The 18,948-nt window shown below is 37.0% G+C and overlaps 1 protein-coding gene across 3 annotated transcripts in view; it reads left to right on the forward strand.

Annotated features, from left to right (window-relative positions):
* The window catches only part of SKAP2 (src kinase associated phosphoprotein 2), a 159,865-nt gene that overhangs the window by 100,708 nt on the left and 40,209 nt on the right, over positions 1-18,948 (forward strand). For all 3 annotated transcript variants that reach the window (XM_066354082.1, XM_066354083.1, XM_066354080.1), the window contains exons 7-9: positions 4,561-4,685; positions 5,554-5,617; positions 5,969-6,106. In XM_066354082.1, the coding sequence (XP_066210179.1) occupies positions 4,561-4,685; positions 5,554-5,617; positions 5,969-6,106 (327 nt within the window). The remainder of the gene's footprint in view (positions 1-4,560; positions 4,686-5,553; positions 5,618-5,968; positions 6,107-18,948) is intronic.

Genomic DNA, 18,948 nt, shown 5'->3' on the forward strand with positions numbered 1-18,948 from the left:
CAGGATTACAAGGGAGGGAGGCCAGGTGATAAGGGGAAAGAACGACTAATGGCCATTTTGCTGACATGGAGAAAGGGCTAATTTGGGTCAGTAGATTCTTTTTCTTTTACTAATTAGCAAGCACAAAGGAAGGGGCAATCTAGAACCTCTAGGCTAATTTTCTAAAGCCCGTCCATATGCATTCCTTTGTGTCTGCACAAAGGTCACTCACTCACACAGCTTCTTGGTGTTTGCATCCAAGAGACATTCACTCAGGGCCTTTAAAGTTCCCCCAATCCAAGTCATAGAGGGTTCAAGGTTAGATGGGTGATTCCCTACAAATTAATACTAGAAAATGTTCAATTATGTTTAAAAGAATTGTTTGAGAAGTCATGGAAGTATATATTTCACAAAGGGTTTTCATTATAATTACTAACATTTTCGAGTTTTGGCACTTAAGGAATAAGTTTCTGCTATTTGGTAAATTCACTTAAATAAAATATTTTATTAGTCTTTTATAGTTTTGGGTGGATGAACTTATGTGACCTTATAGCTCTGTGACTAGCATGTTTCTATTTTTAACAGTCTGTCTCAAGTCAAAAGGTCACCTTGAAACTATCCCTGAAGGCACTGTAGAACTAACCTATATATAAATTTTTATGGATTGCCATCAGTTGCTAAGGTTTTCTCCTTTTTTTCTGTCTAGAAGAGATGCGGATATACAGTGTGTCCGTAAAGTCATGGTGCACTTTTGACCGGTCACAGGAAAGCAACAAAGACGACAGAAATGTGAAATCTGCACCAAATAAAAGGAAAACTCTCCCAGTTTCATACCTATTCAGTGCAGTTCGATGTGGGCTCATGCACAGATTTTTTAGGGCTCCTTAGGTAGCTATCCCGTATAGCCTCTACAGACTCGTCACTGACTGATGGCCTACCAGAACAGGGTTTCTCCACCACCAAACTGCCGGTTTCCTTCAACTGCTTATCCCACCGAGTAATGTTATTTCTATGTGGTGGCGGTTCGTTATAAATGCGCTGATATTCACATTGCACTTTGGTCACGGATGCGAATTTAGTGAGCCACAGAACACACTGAACTTTCCTCTGTACCGTCCACATCTTGACCGGCATGGCGTGGGCTGCTCCGCTATATACATGGTGTTACATCATCATCTGTGCATGCGCACATGCTGCCACATCATCCTACAGAAACTGGGAGGGTTTTCCTTTTATTTGATGCAGATTTCACATTTCTATCGTCTTTTGTGCTTTCCTGTGACGGTCAAAAGTGCACTATGACTTTACGGACACACTGTAAAGGGAGAAGAATAGAGTCTTATCACAGCCATATTCCATCCATTTGGTGTCTTGAGTTTTCTGTGTCACACTGGCTAATTGGAAATATGGCTACCTTATAGTTATGGATTTGCAAAAGCTATTGAGAAAGAGTTATAAATCTCTATTTTCTTCAGCCTTTCTGGTACTATTCTCTTACCCTCACTTGGATATTTATACAATTATTAATCTAATACTCGACAATCAACTGAATAAGTCTTAGTTTTATTTTATTATTTTTACTTGGTTAAACAAAACCTTTTGTTTTGTAGACTTCAGTCTTTCATTAGTGGAATGAGGTTTCTTCTGTTACATCATGGGTTTGGCACTGTTTTGTTACTCTTCTTCCAGAACATACATTTTTTTCTTTGGTATTTTTGTCAATCTTCTATATACATCATATTCCATTTTGTCTCTCTTCCCTCTTAATCTTTTTTTCCTACCTACAAAGGGAATTTTTAAAATATATCTGATCTGATTTTTCAACAATGTTCAAAATTTTCAACTTTTGCTGTTCCATTTTCCATTTCTTTATTACAGTATTTTTCCACTATCTTAGTAGCTGCATTTCTATTTTTATTTTATATTACCTTGTTTCATCTTTTACCTCTTTCAGAATCTTTTCTTTTTTTTTACTTTAAAGGATGTAAAGCAATTGTCTAGCATTTATTTCTGTTTCTTGTAGTTTATCCTGTCTTCTGCATCTCAAGTGCTGTTATGGGTTTGTATTACATAGTATTTTTATAGCACCTGTGTTTGCTTTTTTTCTTATCCTTGGATAAGGATACTTGTCTCTGTAATCTGTTTACTTCTAGATTGGATTAGTGGTTTCTCTCTGGTTCATCTGACTAGAGTTTGCTTACATATGCCTTTTAGACTCTAGCAGAAAGTCTGATACATGGTCCTATAGCCTAGATCTGGGAGTTTTTGTTTAAAGTGCATCTGCTAGTCTAAGGATGAATTGCCTAATTTGCCAACCTAATTAGTTGTCTTATTTCTAGTGAATCTAGCACAGGAAGATATCCTGCTCCCTGAAGCTCTTCCAAACTTCAGTCTTTGTAATGCTGATGTTACATTTCCAGATACAAACTCCCAGTCCTTATGCATCTCCGTCCTCACTGGTTACATTGCTAAGAATTTTAGGACCAGATTAGAGGTCAAAATCACAGGCTTTGGATCAGATGGAACATGTGAGTGGAGCAATTGAGCCCTTGTGCTGCAAGAAAGCTACCTTCTCCATCTGGTCCATGAAAACCCTGTTTTTCCTGGGGCGCTTAAGGAAATCTCTCAAAATTGTCCTGGATGGCTTTGATATTTTGCTTCCAACTACTTTCATATCTTGTAGTGAAAATTAAATCCTTTTGTGGTATAGTAGATCATTGACTAATGTTTTGGGAGCACTTAAATTTGGTGTGTGTGTGTGTGTGTGTGTGTGTGTGTGTGTGTGAGTGTGTGTGTGTGTGTGTGTGTGTGTGTGTGTGTTTCAATGAGAAAGTAAGAAAGGCCTGGTAAGGTGTTACTAGCCTTTGTCTCATTGTGCCCCTTACTTTTTTAAAGTGCTCAGTATGAATTTGTTGAATGACTAAATAAATGAGTCTTTTTTGAGAATTTTTGAAGAACCAACTGTGCTTAACACTTTTTTTTTATTATTATTATTATTATTATTATTATTATATTTGTCCCCCAGTATTATGCTCTAGTTGGTATTTTGCAAATACAGGGAATGTCCTTGGAGGTACCAGTTCATAAAATGTTCTGTGGAAAAGGGTTCCAGAGACAAGTAATTTTGGAAAATGCTGCTTAGAAAGTCCATTAATATGTAAATATATTAAGGGCCTCAAGAAGGCCTGCACTAACAAAACCTGTTTAACTTTATTTAATTCAGAACTTTCCAAACTTATTTGATCATAGAAACCTATTCATATCCCATAAAGTGTACTTTGGAAAATGCTGTGCTAATTTTTATAGGTATTCTGAACCTCATAGAGTTCATTGTAGACTATTTGCACAAAACAAACTTTAAATTTTTTAATTTGAATTGTTTATTCAGTTATCCAAAGAGATGCAAATTATGATTAAATGTGACTGGAAATGTCAAGATTTAAGTCAGGCATTACTAATTCAGATTTTTTTTCATTTGATTTTTTGAAGAAAATGTGATCCTGATGACCTTTTAAAAGTGTATGTTACTTCAGGTATTAAATTAGCATATTTAAGAAAAGAAGCTAAGTATTATTTGGTGCATTGAGCTGAGAGAGCCCGTCACCCCACAGTATGGAAGCATTTCTATATTTCCCCCACAATCAGTAAATAAAAACAATGTCCTTTTGATTTTAATATTGTGTTAACCCAGGAAATAAACCTATAGCTGTACAATTTTTTGATCAAAATGGCATAACTGGGTGAGGTAGGAAAGCTAATTTTATTTTTAGTTTCAAAGTATCAAATCCTTTGTTGTATTCCTGATTTATTTTTCTTTAATTTCTGAATAAAGCTCAAACCATCTTTTTCTTTCGACACTTCATCACATGGGATTCGTGTGTGCTTTACTAGTTTAACTGTTCACCGACTGGTTAAGAAACCTACCATTTTTGGTTTGGTTTTGGTAACTAAATGCTTCTGTGGTTGCTTTACCACCCTCCATCCAAATACTTTGTTTTTCTCTTACATTCTTAAATAATTAATTTTGTTTTGTTCTCCTTTGCTTTTTAAATTTAAGTTTTAATTCATACCAATTTAGGAATTTAAAAAAAAGAAATATTGCCTTTTAGAAGCCTTTGGGATCGAGGAGGCTTGGGAGGGTAGTGATGAGAAGAGACAGTGGTACATGAAGCCCAGTGAGTTTTCATCCAGTCAGGTTTTCTTACCTGCTTACTAAATCTGAAAGAACCGTAGATCTGTAGTGGATTTGTCTAGCAAGTTCTGAGTTCCAATTCTTGACTTTTCCTACATGACAGTGTCTTATTTCCATACATCCTTCCAAATAAGATCACTGTCTGTCTGCAGACCTCTTTCTCCCGTTCCCTAATCTATCCTTTTTAAACCCAACCATCCCAAATATGTCTGTACTTTTGGAATTAAAAGTGATATTCAGAAACATTATTTAAAGATTTATTATGAAAGGAATATGACCAAAAACTACTCTGTTAGAGAATTGACACAGAAAATCTGAATAAAAGATAATTGGGCATTTGTACTCAACAATGGTAAATGAAATTCTGACTTTCATTTTATCTTCAACAGACAAACAACAGAAAGGTGAATTCGCAATAGATGGCTACAATGTCAGAATGAATAACACTCTCAGGAAGGATGGAAAGAAGGATTGCTGTTTTGAAATCTCCGCTCCCGATAAACGTGTCTATCAGGTTGGAGTTTTTATTTTGTTTTGAAATTAAGTTGATAAAATATTCTGATTTCATTTATAAAGACATTAACTTTTTGTTGAAACAATTCTCGCTGACATGTTAATAATAAAAAGATACTGGTTTTTATACATTGAACATTCATGTAAGAGGTAATACATTTTAGAAAATCAGATTAGTTCAAGTGTTATCTTCTTCAAAGAGAAGACGCGAATATGTAATTTATCAGTTACTTCACATGTTGCATTTTATGTCTGTTTTAATAGAACTGTGTGATTTCTTAAAAGAATTACATAGCAGAAAGAGTAAAATTATCAAAAGAAAAATATCAGAGTGGTAATGCCTACTGTATTGCTTAGGGTTGTGGAAGAGAATGAGGTAAAGGCATATATCAGCTCTGCAATTCAAGAGCTATCGGTGAGCGTCAATATGGAATGTATGTTTAATAAGTTTTAAATATCTGAGATTGCAGTTGAAAGCCAGTTAATTAAGTTGTCAGATAGTGTGTTGGAATCTGACAAGAACATTTTAAAGAAAACTGTACCCAGCAGTCTAAAGAAATTCATGGGTGTCTTCTAATTGTCAAGGGCAAATTTTGTTCATCAGTTCAGTCTTTGACATTGATGAAGAGAAGCAGCTTTTTTTCCTGCACAGCTGCCAGCTGCTGATCAGAGTTTCAAATCCATCATCCTCTGCTTCAATTACGTAAATTTGTCAAAATTAACTGTACATTATAAGAAGCATCCTTGCAAGAAAAGTAGTACTAGACATGAAAAGAATTACTAATGGTCTCAAAAGAAATGATCAGAATGCGACATACCTTTCATTGCTACTGTGGTGATTTTTCTTGTGATTGTTTGTTTTTTATTAGTTCACAGCAGCCTCTCCCAAAGATGCTGAAGAATGGGTACAGCAACTGAAATTTATATTACAAGGTAAGAGCAATTGATTGAACAAGTGATTGCCGTCTTCAAATACTAACTGAATGACTTGGATTTTCATGGATTAAAAGCTTATTGAATTTCTGCAAGAATGAGCAGGGAAACACGACTGGTATTAATACAGACCAGTTACTTCAGATTTATAAAACTATTCTGTAAGTTCCAATTGGCAACTTTGAAATTCACATATTATACAACTGTCAATTTTTAAAAAATGTTTTAGGTTACAGATATAACATATCATGATAGTGGGACTTTATGGGACTGTATTAATTCAGAAACTAGGTTTTTGAAAATCTCTTTTGCATTTAAAAGATATTGACCGTTTCCTGAAACGTGTTGCAGATTTGGGGTCTGATGTCATTCCCGAGGAGGAGGATGAGAGAGGAGAGGTGTACGATGATGTGGATCACCCGCTACCAGCCAGCGGCTCTCCAGCCAGCAGCCACCCAATCGATGAGGAAATTTACGAAGAACTTCCAGGTAGTTATGATCTGGTGACTCATTCAAGGATTCAGAGACCTTTTCTCTTTTTAACGTTATCACGTTGACAACGTAAGTAGAAAATGGTGAGCTGTTAAGAACAAGGACAAAGAAAACCTTCAAAATTCTATTTTATGAAAAGAGTTCTGCTTGAGATATTTCAAGCCAGTGGATGTACACTTATGAAAAGTGAACGGAATGTTAAAATGAAGCAGATACAGTCCTAATCTCATGGGACTTTTGGCTCATTAGCATTGTTTTTGCTACATAATTTTTTAATTAAAAAATTGACTTGCCTTACGGTTTTTTCCACCAACTCACCCATCATTTTTTATTTATACATCTTGGAACTTCCATTAACCAGAAGTTCTGTGCCCACCCCATATGTCAACAACTTCTGCCTCTTACGCTCGTCCTCGCTGTAGTGTATGGCATTGTCTCAGAGGAAGATGGTGTGACTATAAACAAAGGCCTTCTGAGGCTTAGAGTTTTCTTATTTGCTATTTTATCAATATGAATGGTTTTTTTTCTATATTTTCAAGCATGTTTAGTGTTTGTATGCCTCAGTATCTGTTATGCAACATATAATTAATTGTGTTAGTTTTTTTCGCTTGTAGTTTTGAGGGTCAATCTGAACTAGAAAGGCATCTGGAATTTAGGATACTTAGAATATGAAAACAGTCAGGGGATTACTGCATTGCTCTAGATTAAAACAAGCCTTTCTCTATCTACTAAAAAATCACTAGAGGATAAAAAGGAATATAAGCAGTATAAGTGAAATTTAACTAACGTGTCACCTAAAGAGGCTATTTTTCTCAGAATAGAACAATTTAACAACATAATATGAAAATTAAAATTGATTTCAAAAATATTTTGAATGTTTCAAATTAATGTGTAAATATCATTTTCAATGAAGTCAGCGGAGCATCATAGCTAGCACATGGACTTTAGAATCAAAAAGTTTAAATTCTGGCTGTGCCATCTAGCTCAGTGACTATGAAAGTCACCTTCATCTATAAAATGGGAATAATATCATGGGGGGCGAGGGATGAGCTAATAATTTATCTAAAGCTCTTAATACCATACTTGAATGCAAGTCCACAATAAATTGTACATCACAGTTGTTTTCATTATTGTATCTGGTAAATTCTTATAAGTGCTTCTATGAGGAGGTATAATCATTTTTTGAACAAGTAAGAATGAGTGATTAATGGTATTATACATTCAGCATATTATAAAAACTACTCAAAATATGCATCTAATACATGTTATCTTTTACTACCCTAGAAGGAGATGATTAGTTTAAAAGCATAATTTTGTGGGGGATAGTAATCTGTTTATTTCTGTTATTTTAATGAGCTATCGCTCTGATTTACCCCAAGGAAATGGCTTCTGCCATAGCATCAGTTGTCCTCAAGTAGGGAAGAAGGTTCTTTGACTGCTTGCTTTTAGTCACAGCATATCATTAATACACTTATTTTCATTTAAAATTATTCTTAAGAGCTTATGAGAATGTATACTGATGTAAAATGGAAGAGTATAATACGTTTAAATATATTACTGTCATATGTATTTCATTCCTTTAAAACCCTGTAATGAATGATTTACATTACAGTTCTGTGTTTCTTCAACTTGCTCATTCTCTCTCCGCCCTCCCAAATAAAAGACCGGTGAGGAATAAAGATCAAATTTTTATATTCATTTTTATAACAAAGACCCTAAGAAAATCTCCTCTAAGTAGCTTGAAATCGTAAAAAGTATGAAACATCTTTTATTTTCTCTCACTACAGATGTTCTTCTTCATCCCCCTTTTTTTTGGCCATGGGCCATATGATTGTTGGAAATAGCTGGTTACTCCTTAAGTAGTCTTACTGCTTGCTGGGGTACTGGGAGAAATCGAAGCTGCTCTGGGATTCCTTGGCCCCTGCCCGGGATCACAGTTGCTGTACAAAGTGATTGAGCTTGATAGAGCCTGCAACTGTGCCCCTGGGAAGGAAGCTGGTGTCGGCAGCTGTGGAATGTCTAGTTGTTCTCCCTTCCCCGGTGGAACTGAGGCCGCTTCGACATCTGCACAGTTCAAGTTTGTCGAGTGTGAGCCAGTTGCTATGGAGGGGAGTTTTCTTAATGAGAGCCCTGAAGTTGTCTCTTAGAGTTAGAGCTTTTGTTTGATTAAGTAGTTAAACCTAGAAACGTAACTTTTTTCCTTTAAAAAAAAAAAAGAAAGAAAGAAATGATTTCTCTACCAGGATAAGAATGAAGCTAATTCCTTTCACTTCGGTGAAATAGGAATAGAATTTTGAGTGGAAGTGGGAACAGTGGAAAAGCAGTGAACACATTTACGGAGTGTTGGTATTTTTCCAGTTCTGTACAAAGAACTGCATTTCTCAGAAATCTGACTGGTTAAGTTCCCAGAATTAATAAATACGACCATTTCAACACAATTTTCTGTCAATTACATATAGTTGAAAACTAATCCTCTTAGTTGAAAGATGAAGCATATAAATGTGTTTGAAGAAAAATCTAAGCATTCAACATGTTGCTTTAAATCACAGAGTTCTTTTTCTAAGAACGGAAAGCTCTTATGCTAATAAATGTATTTTTTAATGTAAAATAAACCTGCAGTGTTTAAGTCTCAAGAGTAAGAAGAAGAAAACATTGTTTAAAAAAATAGTATTGCAAAATATCCCTTGAAAAACATTTATAATTCTATGGGAGTATAAGTAGTTTCATTGTAATTGTTTTTCAGTTAGAACATTCTAACTTTATTACAGCGGCTTCTCTTTAATTTCTTGTTCATTAATTTTTAACTAACTTCATAAAAGAGTAAGAATAAATCTGTAAAATTTCTTTGCGTTTAGGGGATTTATACATATGTGCAGAAGAGTCGAGAGAGCACTATTTCTGGGGAATATTAGAAGTATTTGGCTTTTCTTCAGCTACCCTCGTGCTTTGATACCTTTCCTGTCATGGAACCTATTAGCACAGGCCAAGTCAGGTTGGCTTACATTGTGATGTTTCCACGGCATGTTTGTGTCTGCAGACCTACAGTATAGATCAGAGTGTGTTGAACTACTTCATAACACAGTGATGAGTTCACTTGGCTTAGCACAGATTTCAGAAGTTACTGCTCACTTTTCCACTAGAAATGCAGAGGAACATTTTTATTTGATGTTGAATCTTGGAAAGAGAAATACAGTACTTGGGAAATCGCCACAGAAATCAACCCAGCCCGCTCATCTCTTCCAGTTACCATGTCACTTGCTTTTTTTTTTTTAATTTTTCTTTAATGTCAGGAAATTATGCAGAAGCAGCAACAACAACCGAAGGATTTTTCTAGATAGAGGCTGAATAGAATCAGCCCAGTAACAGGAATGGCAGCCACCCATTAACCTATTGAATCTGTAGCTTTCAGGGGAACTGCGTTTGAAATGCTTCTGGCAAGTGGACCCGAGGAGAGGAGAGGGCAGCATAACACAGGAAGACAAATCTCCAGTTCCATTAACCTGGTTTTTAAAAGTGTTCATTCACTCCTTTCTAGAAATTTAATGACAGATTGCACTATTCTGAGCCAGAAAAGGATGTTTTTATCCTTTGGTCATTTAACTTCATTTTAAATTTGTCCGGTCCAGCTGTCTGTATTGAAAATGGAAGATGCAGCAGACTGCAGCTGTGGTTCGCTTTTCAGTGAAACAGTTCCGCACACATGGAAAAGAACGCTGTTTAGGTCCCTAAATCTGGGGTATTCTCCAGCACGTGGAGACCAATGCTAACTTCATGTGTAAGTGGTTGCAACCCCCCAACAGACATGCTAGTTTTCTTTTCTTGCTGAAAGATTATCATCCATATTACCAAGTTGATATCGAGATGATAGGGGATTCTGGAGTCTCTGGTATTAACATCATTATCATTATAAGTGATGGTACGTTCTGGTTTCACTGAAGAATATTTCTCATTCCTTCTTTAGAATGCAGTGAGAAGGTACCAGTTGACTTTCACAGAACCGCATTATTTAGCATTTTAATATTGTTAGTCCAGGCTGGCTACTGGCATTCTTTTTTTCTTAAACTACGGTACTGATTTATGAAGTTATCAAGCATGGTGAGACTGTGTCCTAGTATATGGTATGGTGAATTTTTTTACCAAGTAGATAACTACAGTGTATAGATTAGAGTCAATTTTTTGGATGGTTTTAGCCCTGTACTCTGTGAGAGCGTTATCTGAAGTTATAGAACATAAGGAAAAAGTGAGGGTCCTTGCACACATTGTTTTTATTTTTATCTTTGTGAGTGTAATGTGATTTTAGTGTTCTTTATAAACTTCCCTATTTCATAACATGGCATGAGGCTTTGGAATACAGTTGGGCCTGTTGTGTCATTTTGCTCTACTTTACCATTAGCCTTACAAATGTATTCTTGTCATTACCAAAGATGATTTAACATAAATTAAAACCCAGAATACCTGTGTACCTGCAAAGGTAGGAGGATAAACTAATCCATTTTTGCAACTTGGAGATACCTACATCAGTGGTTCTCAGCCAGAGACGATTTTGGCCCTTCAGGGTACATTTACTGATTTAATGCCTGGAGACATTTTTGTTGCCACAACTGGTGTGTGTGTGTATGTGTGTGTGTGTGTGTGTGTGTGTGTGTGTGTGTGTGTTTTACAGGCATCTAGTGGGTACAGGCCAGAGATACTGCCGCTAAACGTCCTATAACACACAGAACAACCCCCACGACAAAGAATTGTATGGCTCAAAATGTCAGTAGTGCTGAGGTTGAGAAATGCTGGCACAGGGATGTAACAGACAGCTTTGGCTTTATCGCCTTTTTATCTGTGTCTATTGAGTTATAAAAACCCATAATCCACACTCTGTATAAGAGCTTATTTTTAGGGACACAACATAGGTTTTTCTTACATACATAAAACTAGAATTACATAGAATGGTTCTAGGCCATAAGGGACCAACTGGACCTGTCTGCCACTGTTTCCTTCAGGGACAATTATATTAATCTTAGAGAAATGATAAAACCATGAAAGATAAAAAAAAAAGGAGGGAAGTGTTTCCTCTGTTTTCGCAAGCTACAGTAGGTGATGAAGAGTCTTTTTTGATATTGTAAATATGTGTCTTTCTTGTATAGGTACTTGGTTTATAGCAGGGGTAGTCAACCTTTTTATACCTACCGCCCACTTTTGTATCTCTGTTAGTAGTAACATTTTCTAACTGCCCACTGGTTCCACAGTAATGGTGATTTATAAAGTAGGGAAGTAACTTTACTTTATAAAATTTATAAAACAGAGTTACAGCAAGTTAAAGCATATAATAATAATTACTTACCAAGTACTTTATGTTGGATTTTCGCTAAGTTTGGCAGAATAAATCTTTATAAAACAACTTACTATAGTTAAATCTATCTTTTTATTTATACTTTGGTTGCTCCGCTACCGCCCACCATGAAAGCTGGAACGCCCGCTAGTGGGCGGTAGGGACCAGGTTGACTACCACTGGTTTATAGTATCCCGATGGGGCTGTTCTTCTGGGCCGATGCAAAGCCCTGTGCGGAGGGACTGGATCTTCTGTAGAGGGAGTCAAGCATGCCGGGAGAACGTGGGGCTAAGCCATCCTAGGGCCACCTGCAATGTGATGAATAACTTTAAGAGGAGAGGAAGCCCTCTTGTGGGAATTCCCTCCCTTCTTGGGACTGGATTTTGAAGGTATTACTGGGCAGATGGCAAGAAAAATAGTCTCTGCCCCTGGAGGTTGGCAGGGAGTCACTGAGGCAGCCCTCGAGGGGCTCAGTGCGGACGGGCTCACCGGGTGTTCGGTAATACATCGGGTGGTTCTGTAGTATTCTCTGTTCATTCCCTTTTTGCTCTTGCTAAGTCTTCATTTTAAAATCCTCATTTACAAATAATACATGCTCATTGGAAAAACCTTAAATATTGCTGATGTACATAAAATTAAAGGAATTTATTCACCCTCTACCCTAAGTAAACATTGGTAACAGTTTGATATGAATCTTTTTGTCTTTTATTTTTGCCTATTTACAAATATGCAAATGCATATAAATTTTTTATGAGACCCCCTTCTTCATTTACTCTCTTCTGCCCTTTCTTTGATTTCCTTTCCTTTCCTTTTCTTCTTATTCTTATTGTCTGCATCCACTTCCCTTTCCTCTATTTCTCTCCTTCCTATTTTCCATTTCCACCCTTTTCTCTTACTTACTTTCATTTCCTGCATCCTATACATCATCCTGAGCACCTGTTTTGTGCCGGGCACTGTACGTAGAGATCCCTCTGCCATTCTTACATGGGTTTCAAAGGTGCCCCTACCTCTGCCCTTTCTGCCCAAACCTCGACTTACTTATACACACTTAATCCCATGTTTATGTATGTCTTATATACTTTACTCTGATCATGTCATGAGTTTATTTTTTTCGCTTTTCTGATTTAGGAATCCTGTCTTCTAGCAGATAGTATCAAAACTAACCTTGTGTCAAAGCTGTCATGACAAAACTATTGTGACACCTTCTCTCTAGCCATCTTCCACCTCCCCTTCTCTCCTCCTGCCTCTTACATGCTGGCTCCACCCAGCCCCTGTGCACAGAATACCCTTCTGTGTATCTGTGACCAGTAGAGTACAGTGGTTGAGAGCTTTGAGTCCCAGCCCTTGTCCATGTATGTACTTTAGCCAGAAGAAAACTGAACACAGAGGCAAAGCGGAGAATAAAAGAAAAATAGTGAATATAAGTAAAGTATGTCAGTAACTTTATTGATTATTTTAATTGAAACAGAGCTTATATTTTAATTGAATTTATTGGGGTGACATTGGTGAACACAATTATATAGGTTTCAGGTGTACAATTGTTGAATACTTCGTGTATTTTATTGTGTGTTTGCTACTTTAAGTCAAGTCTCCTTTCGTCATCATTCATCCCTTTACCCTTTTTAACTCACCCCAACCCCCTTCCCCTCTGGTAATCGCTATAGTGTTGTCTGTGTCTATGACTTTTGTTTTTGTTGCTTAATTCCTTCAGTGGATGAGCGGAGAAAAAAGACAGTGGTACATTTACAGAATGGAATACAAGCAGGCCATAAAAATAAGAAAATCTTGCCTTTTGTTACAGCATGGATGAACTGGAGAGCATTACGCTAAGTGAAATAAGCCAGTCAGAGAAGACAGACATCACATGATTTCACTCATATGTGGAATCTAATGAACAAAATAAACTAACAAACAAAATAGAAACAGACTCATAGACAGAGAACAGAGGGACGCTGTCAGAGGGGAGGGCGTTGGGGGACTGGGTGAAAAAGGTGAAGGGATCAAACCAAAGCCTATTTTAAATAATTTTTTTAATTTAAAAAGAGATAAAACTAAATATATCTAATGATTTAAAAATTAGCTGGGGCAAGATAGAGATGTGGGGTGGTGAGAGTGGGCCAAGTGTTGCCTTGCTCAGGTGAGAAACACTGAGTAGCTTTAGTCTTTGTTGGAAATGCATGTTAACATTTTAAAGTTACATACTATTAATAACTAAATGGGGATTCCCAAAGCAGTAGAGGGGAAATAAAAGATGAACACATAAAAGAAAGTTAAATTCAAAAGAAGGCAGAAAAAAGGAACAAAGAGAAAATATGGTAAAAATAAGCCCTCGTTACAAAAGTAATTACAAATGTAATTACAATAAATGTAACTTGATTAAATTCATCTGTAAAAAGACAAAAATTGCCACATTGAGGTTTTTTTTAAATCTAGCAATGTTTTTCTTAGAGATGATACACCTGAAACAAAAATCACATAGAAATGTTCAAGATAAGGGAATGGAAATAAAGACACCAGGCAGTCCTATCCAAAGAAAGTGAGTGTAACAACTATCTTGTCATCAGACAATATAGAGTTAAGGCATAAAGAAGTAGTAGGACTACAGAATGATACTACATAATCATAGTAACTGCCTCTAACTACAGAACCTTGAAATCTATAAAGCAAAAACTTGTAAGACAAATTGGACAAATCCTCAGTCATAGTGGGAGATTTTAACATATTGGTTTTAGAAACTGGTAGATAAAGGAGACAAAAAATTAGTAAGTATATGGAAGATTTAAACAAAAAAAGTTTAAAGAACTTCATTTAATTTATCTAGAAAGATGAAAAACATGTATGGTCTTTTCAGTACACATAAAATATTCGTGGAAATTGGGGATACTAAGTTCACAACTGAAATCTCAGCAAATTTTAATGACTCTGTAGTATCATACAGACAGTGTTCTTTAACTACAATAAAATTTAATTAGAAACCAACACTAAGAAGATAGTTCAAAATACCAAAGTGCCTCTGTTTGGAGGCTGAAAAATACATTTCTAAAGCGCCCATGAGTTAAAAGAGGAAATCACAGTAGAAATTACAATACATGTATTTCTGAAAGACAATGAAAAGAGTACAGATAAAAACTTGTGGTGTGGCGCTTTACCAGTATTTAGAGAGACAGGGTGGTGAGTAAGACAAATGAGAGAATTCCTCTCTAAAGAACGGGAGATGAGGGAACAATCCCAAAAAAGACTGTAAAATTAATGTGTTTAAAATGATTAAAGAGACAAAAGAAGGAATAGAAACTTTAATAAGAGAAAAGGACTCCATGAAAAGAAGAACAGATTTCTTTTAAGAACCAAATAGAATTTCACTAGAAATTATTGATTGTTTGGTTTAGCCATCAAATTCTACATTTTTGGACTCAGATATTTATGTATACATTTCCGGGGGTACCATTAGAATACATATTAAAAATTCTCAACCAAAAGGTAAGCAAATGTCAACGACTCTAATCAGACTAAAATGCTAACATTTATAAAGCAAGAAGAAGAATTATACTAATGCACCTGAGCTATTAATATTTTTCTATGAACCTTTGATGAAGAATCCTAAAACTCTGCCAGAATGTCAGTTATTCACACTGTAGCTTTTGTATCTGTACATAACTGAGTACTTTATCTTTTAGCACCGAGAAATCTCAACAATTAGTTTCAAGGCTTTGCTTCTAATCACCTATGTATCAGTCTTTTGAACTGGAGTCTTCATTCCATAGAGCTGATTTGCCTCCCATGTAGAATATAAACAGATCAGAGCCTGCTTTTGTTTGTAACTCCTCCATGCTTTCAGAAGACAGAATATGATAACGTTTGTAGTAGCTTCACAAAAAACTGTATTGGCTTCTGTAGTTTCCAAGGCGTGCGCGCGCGCATGCGCGCGCATACACACACACACACACACACACACACACACACGTGCTCACCTTCCCTGAACACACACTTCTACAGAGACAGACTGCAGCAGGGGAGCATCAGGCTCCACTATTTTGCAGATAGGTCAGCTGGGAGTATCAACTTCCTAAGAGTACTCAGCTGCTTACTTTAAAGCAATGATTAATAAGAATGGACAAGTTCAACAAAATGTCAGTGACAAATATAAGCACTCTTCATATCTGGCCTCAGCAAGTGCTACAGTTGAAGAAGTACAAAGCCTTCAATAAGGGGTGAGGGCGCTCAGTGTGACTTAATTAAGCGTAAGTGATATTTTCCCTTGATTTTGTTTCAATTAAGACGTTCTTCTATAGATTTGTTCCTCCTTATTAGACCTTGTTTAGAACTCATACTAAGAAATAACAACGCCTTCTATCTACTTATCCATCAGTCCCTTTGTTCCTTGTTACAGGAGTTGACATGGGGCAGAATGTTTTTCTCATAGGTGAACAAGGAGATTCAGATAAAGAGTTGAATTTTCGAGCTCTCCTTGGAACCAGATCCCAGATCTCCTGCCTCCTTGTCTGGGCCTTTCTATAACCCTACAGCTAATTCTGTTTCTCTTTGCATTAAGTTCTAGCGAGCTCACGCGGTTCAACTCTGCCTCCACTGTGCCTCTCACCTGCTCCCTTCTTTATCCCTGGCACTTGGGTTTTTTCTTCCTATCTCTTAACTTAAACAGCTTCCTCAAAGTCACCAGTCCTCCCCCAGTCATCGGTCTTTATCCTCAAATTCATCTCTAGAAACCTTATTTTTCTGGCCACCCCTTCCTTCTTGACACTGTCTCCTCCTTTGGCCTTTCGCATTTTGTTTTCTTGTTTCAGATGATATTTATACATAAGGCCCTTGGCACTGTTTTAGATTTTCTCATTTCCTGATTCTGGCTGATTGTTTCAAGTGGTTTTCCTACTCATCCTTTATTTCTTTAAGAGTGAAGCTTTTATTTTCTACTTTGTCTTTTCTTATCTTCTCATCATTCATTCTTCTTATGCACTTAATTAATTGATTCAACAAATGCTTACCGAAAGTTTATTACATGACAGCTATGGGGGCTTTAGGCATGAAAAAGGCAGACCTGGTGGTCTCAGTAAAGATAATTACAGGTTATAGTAAGTGCCACAGAGATAAGAGGATGATGTGAAAGGAATAAATAATCTTATAGTCTATGGTCAAGGATGAGGTGCTTTAAACTGAAATCTCTTGGGTAAAACTGGCAAATGCCACAGAGCAAATGAAGTGCCTTCTAGACACCAAGGACCCCAGGTGCTGCGAAGGCCCTGAGGCAGGAGGATGCTGAGGTGTTCAGGGATCAGAACAGAGAACCACTGGAAGCCAAGCAGAGAGAGGTTAGAGTAAGTTGGAGAGACAGGTAAAAGCAGGTCAAGCAGGGCCTTTGTAGGACAGAGTTGGTCTTTAATGCAGTCTTATGTGTGTACATGACACCTGAAAAATGTGTGCTGAATTACTAAAGTGATACTGACATGTTTAATTATGTGGGGTTGCCCATAGACATCAAATGCTGTTTAGTGGCCCTGTGTGATGAGAAAATTGTATTTGAAGAGCACTTTCTTTCTTTACTTTCTCTCCCAGGGCCACTTTATACCTTCAGGTATGACTACATTTGCATGCCCATGGTTAGAGCAACGTGATAACATAAAACATCTTCACTGAATAGCTAATTCATCAAAAGAATTTAAAAGATAATACAATGATAATTACAACATTAATGGTTAATACTTCATATGTGCCAGGTAGGCACTTTCCTAAGTATTATCTCATTTAATAGGCACACGTTTCATGGCTTAAGTACTATTACTTTCTCCATTTTACAGGTAAGGAAACCAAGGCACAGAAAGATTCGGTAACTTGTGGAGAGTCACAAGCCAGGAAGTCGTGGAGTTGGGATGTGAACCTGGGCATTCTGACTCTGGAGGTCAGGCTTTTAGCTAATAATTCAACAGAAATGTGGTAAGAATCACTTTGTCCTTAGCTATCTAGTAAGGATTTACTGGCCACACGTGTACAAAAGACACCAGAAAGGATAGTATGTCAACGTCTTCACACTGGGCCTCTCCTCTGAGCTTTGTCCTCACAATCCAGGTGACTTTTGACCATCGTGGCAAACTTGTACTTAAGATCAAATTTACCATCCTCCTCACTATCACTGCTCTTCCTCCTTACTTTTCTGTTTCTATTCACAACATCTATCATCATGCGTGCTTTAAAAATAAAGCAAAACTTCAGCTACCCTTGACTCCTTCTTTGAGTCTCACCTTCCGGTCCACTGCCTGTTGCTGACGATTCTGCCTCTAGAAGCACACGTGCTCTCCAAACCCACAGGCTTTGATGATGTCTCACCTGGATCATTGTAAGAGCTTCTCAGTGCTCTCCCCACTTTCTGTGTGTGTGTGTGTGTGTGTGTGTGTGTGCATGTGCTTGTGCGTGTGTGTCTGTGTGACCTACCAGCCTGATAATCTGATCTGCATCTCTAGATACAATTTTATAATATCATATCCTCTGCCATTGGGGCATTAATCATTTTATTCAGAATTTCTCATCTGATGCTAGGAGGCAACATATATAAAATAATTCAGAACCATTTTTATAAACAGATTGATAACACTGTTATTTAATGGAGAAAATATTTTTGAGAAAATCATAAGTCAGGAGTTTTTTTTTTTAATTTTTTAAAAAATTTTATTTATTCATTTTAGAGAGGAGAGAGAGACAGAGAGAGAAGGTAGGGAGGAGCTGGAAGCATCAACTCCCATATGTGCCTTGACCAGGCAAGCCCAGGGTTTCGAACCGGCGACCTCAGCATTTCCAGCTTGATGCTTTATCCACTGAGCCACCACAGGTCAGGCTTTTTTTTAATTTTTTTTAAAATTTTATTTATTCATTTTAGAGAGGAGAGAGAAAGGGAGAGAGAGAGAGACAGAGAGGGAGAGAGAGAGAGGAGAGAGAAGTCAGGAGTTTTTTTAAGGCATATCTTTTTACTGCATCGAAATGTTGGCTAGCTCTCCACTGGCCACAGGGTAGAGCCCACCCTCCTTACTCTGGCCTTCAAGCGTCTTGCACAGGCTGATTGAAACCTCAGGTTCAAGCTCAGTCCCTACATCGTCTCTCCAATTTCAGTAAACTGCTTACTCTTCATTCTGCCCAGACACCCCGTGCTTTCCCAGCCTCCATTTTGGTTCGTGCACTCCCATTGGTGTGAAATGCTGTCTGCTTAGTGCAGTTTCCAACCAGATCCTCTTTCTAAGCCCCACTTTCTAAGCCCAGCCCAAATCCTGTCTCCCCAACAAAGCCTTCTTTCCACACCAGCCTGAAGCCACCTCTGCTACTCTGACCTTCTGTAGCACCATTTATTTGAAAGTTAATCACACACAATTATGTGACATTTTTTGTATTGTTATCGATTGTTCTATAAATGAGTATTTTACTTTTCATGTGATTATTTGGCAAACAAGCATATGGATGGATCTTTATAACATCTTTATTATATTTACAGGGACCAAACCTTGTATTTCTTGGCATTCCCTGG

This window comes from Saccopteryx leptura, chromosome 12 (assembly GCF_036850995.1).
Source record: "Saccopteryx leptura isolate mSacLep1 chromosome 12, mSacLep1_pri_phased_curated, whole genome shotgun sequence".
In the NCBI taxonomy this organism is placed as follows: domain Eukaryota; kingdom Metazoa; phylum Chordata; class Mammalia; order Chiroptera; family Emballonuridae; genus Saccopteryx; species Saccopteryx leptura.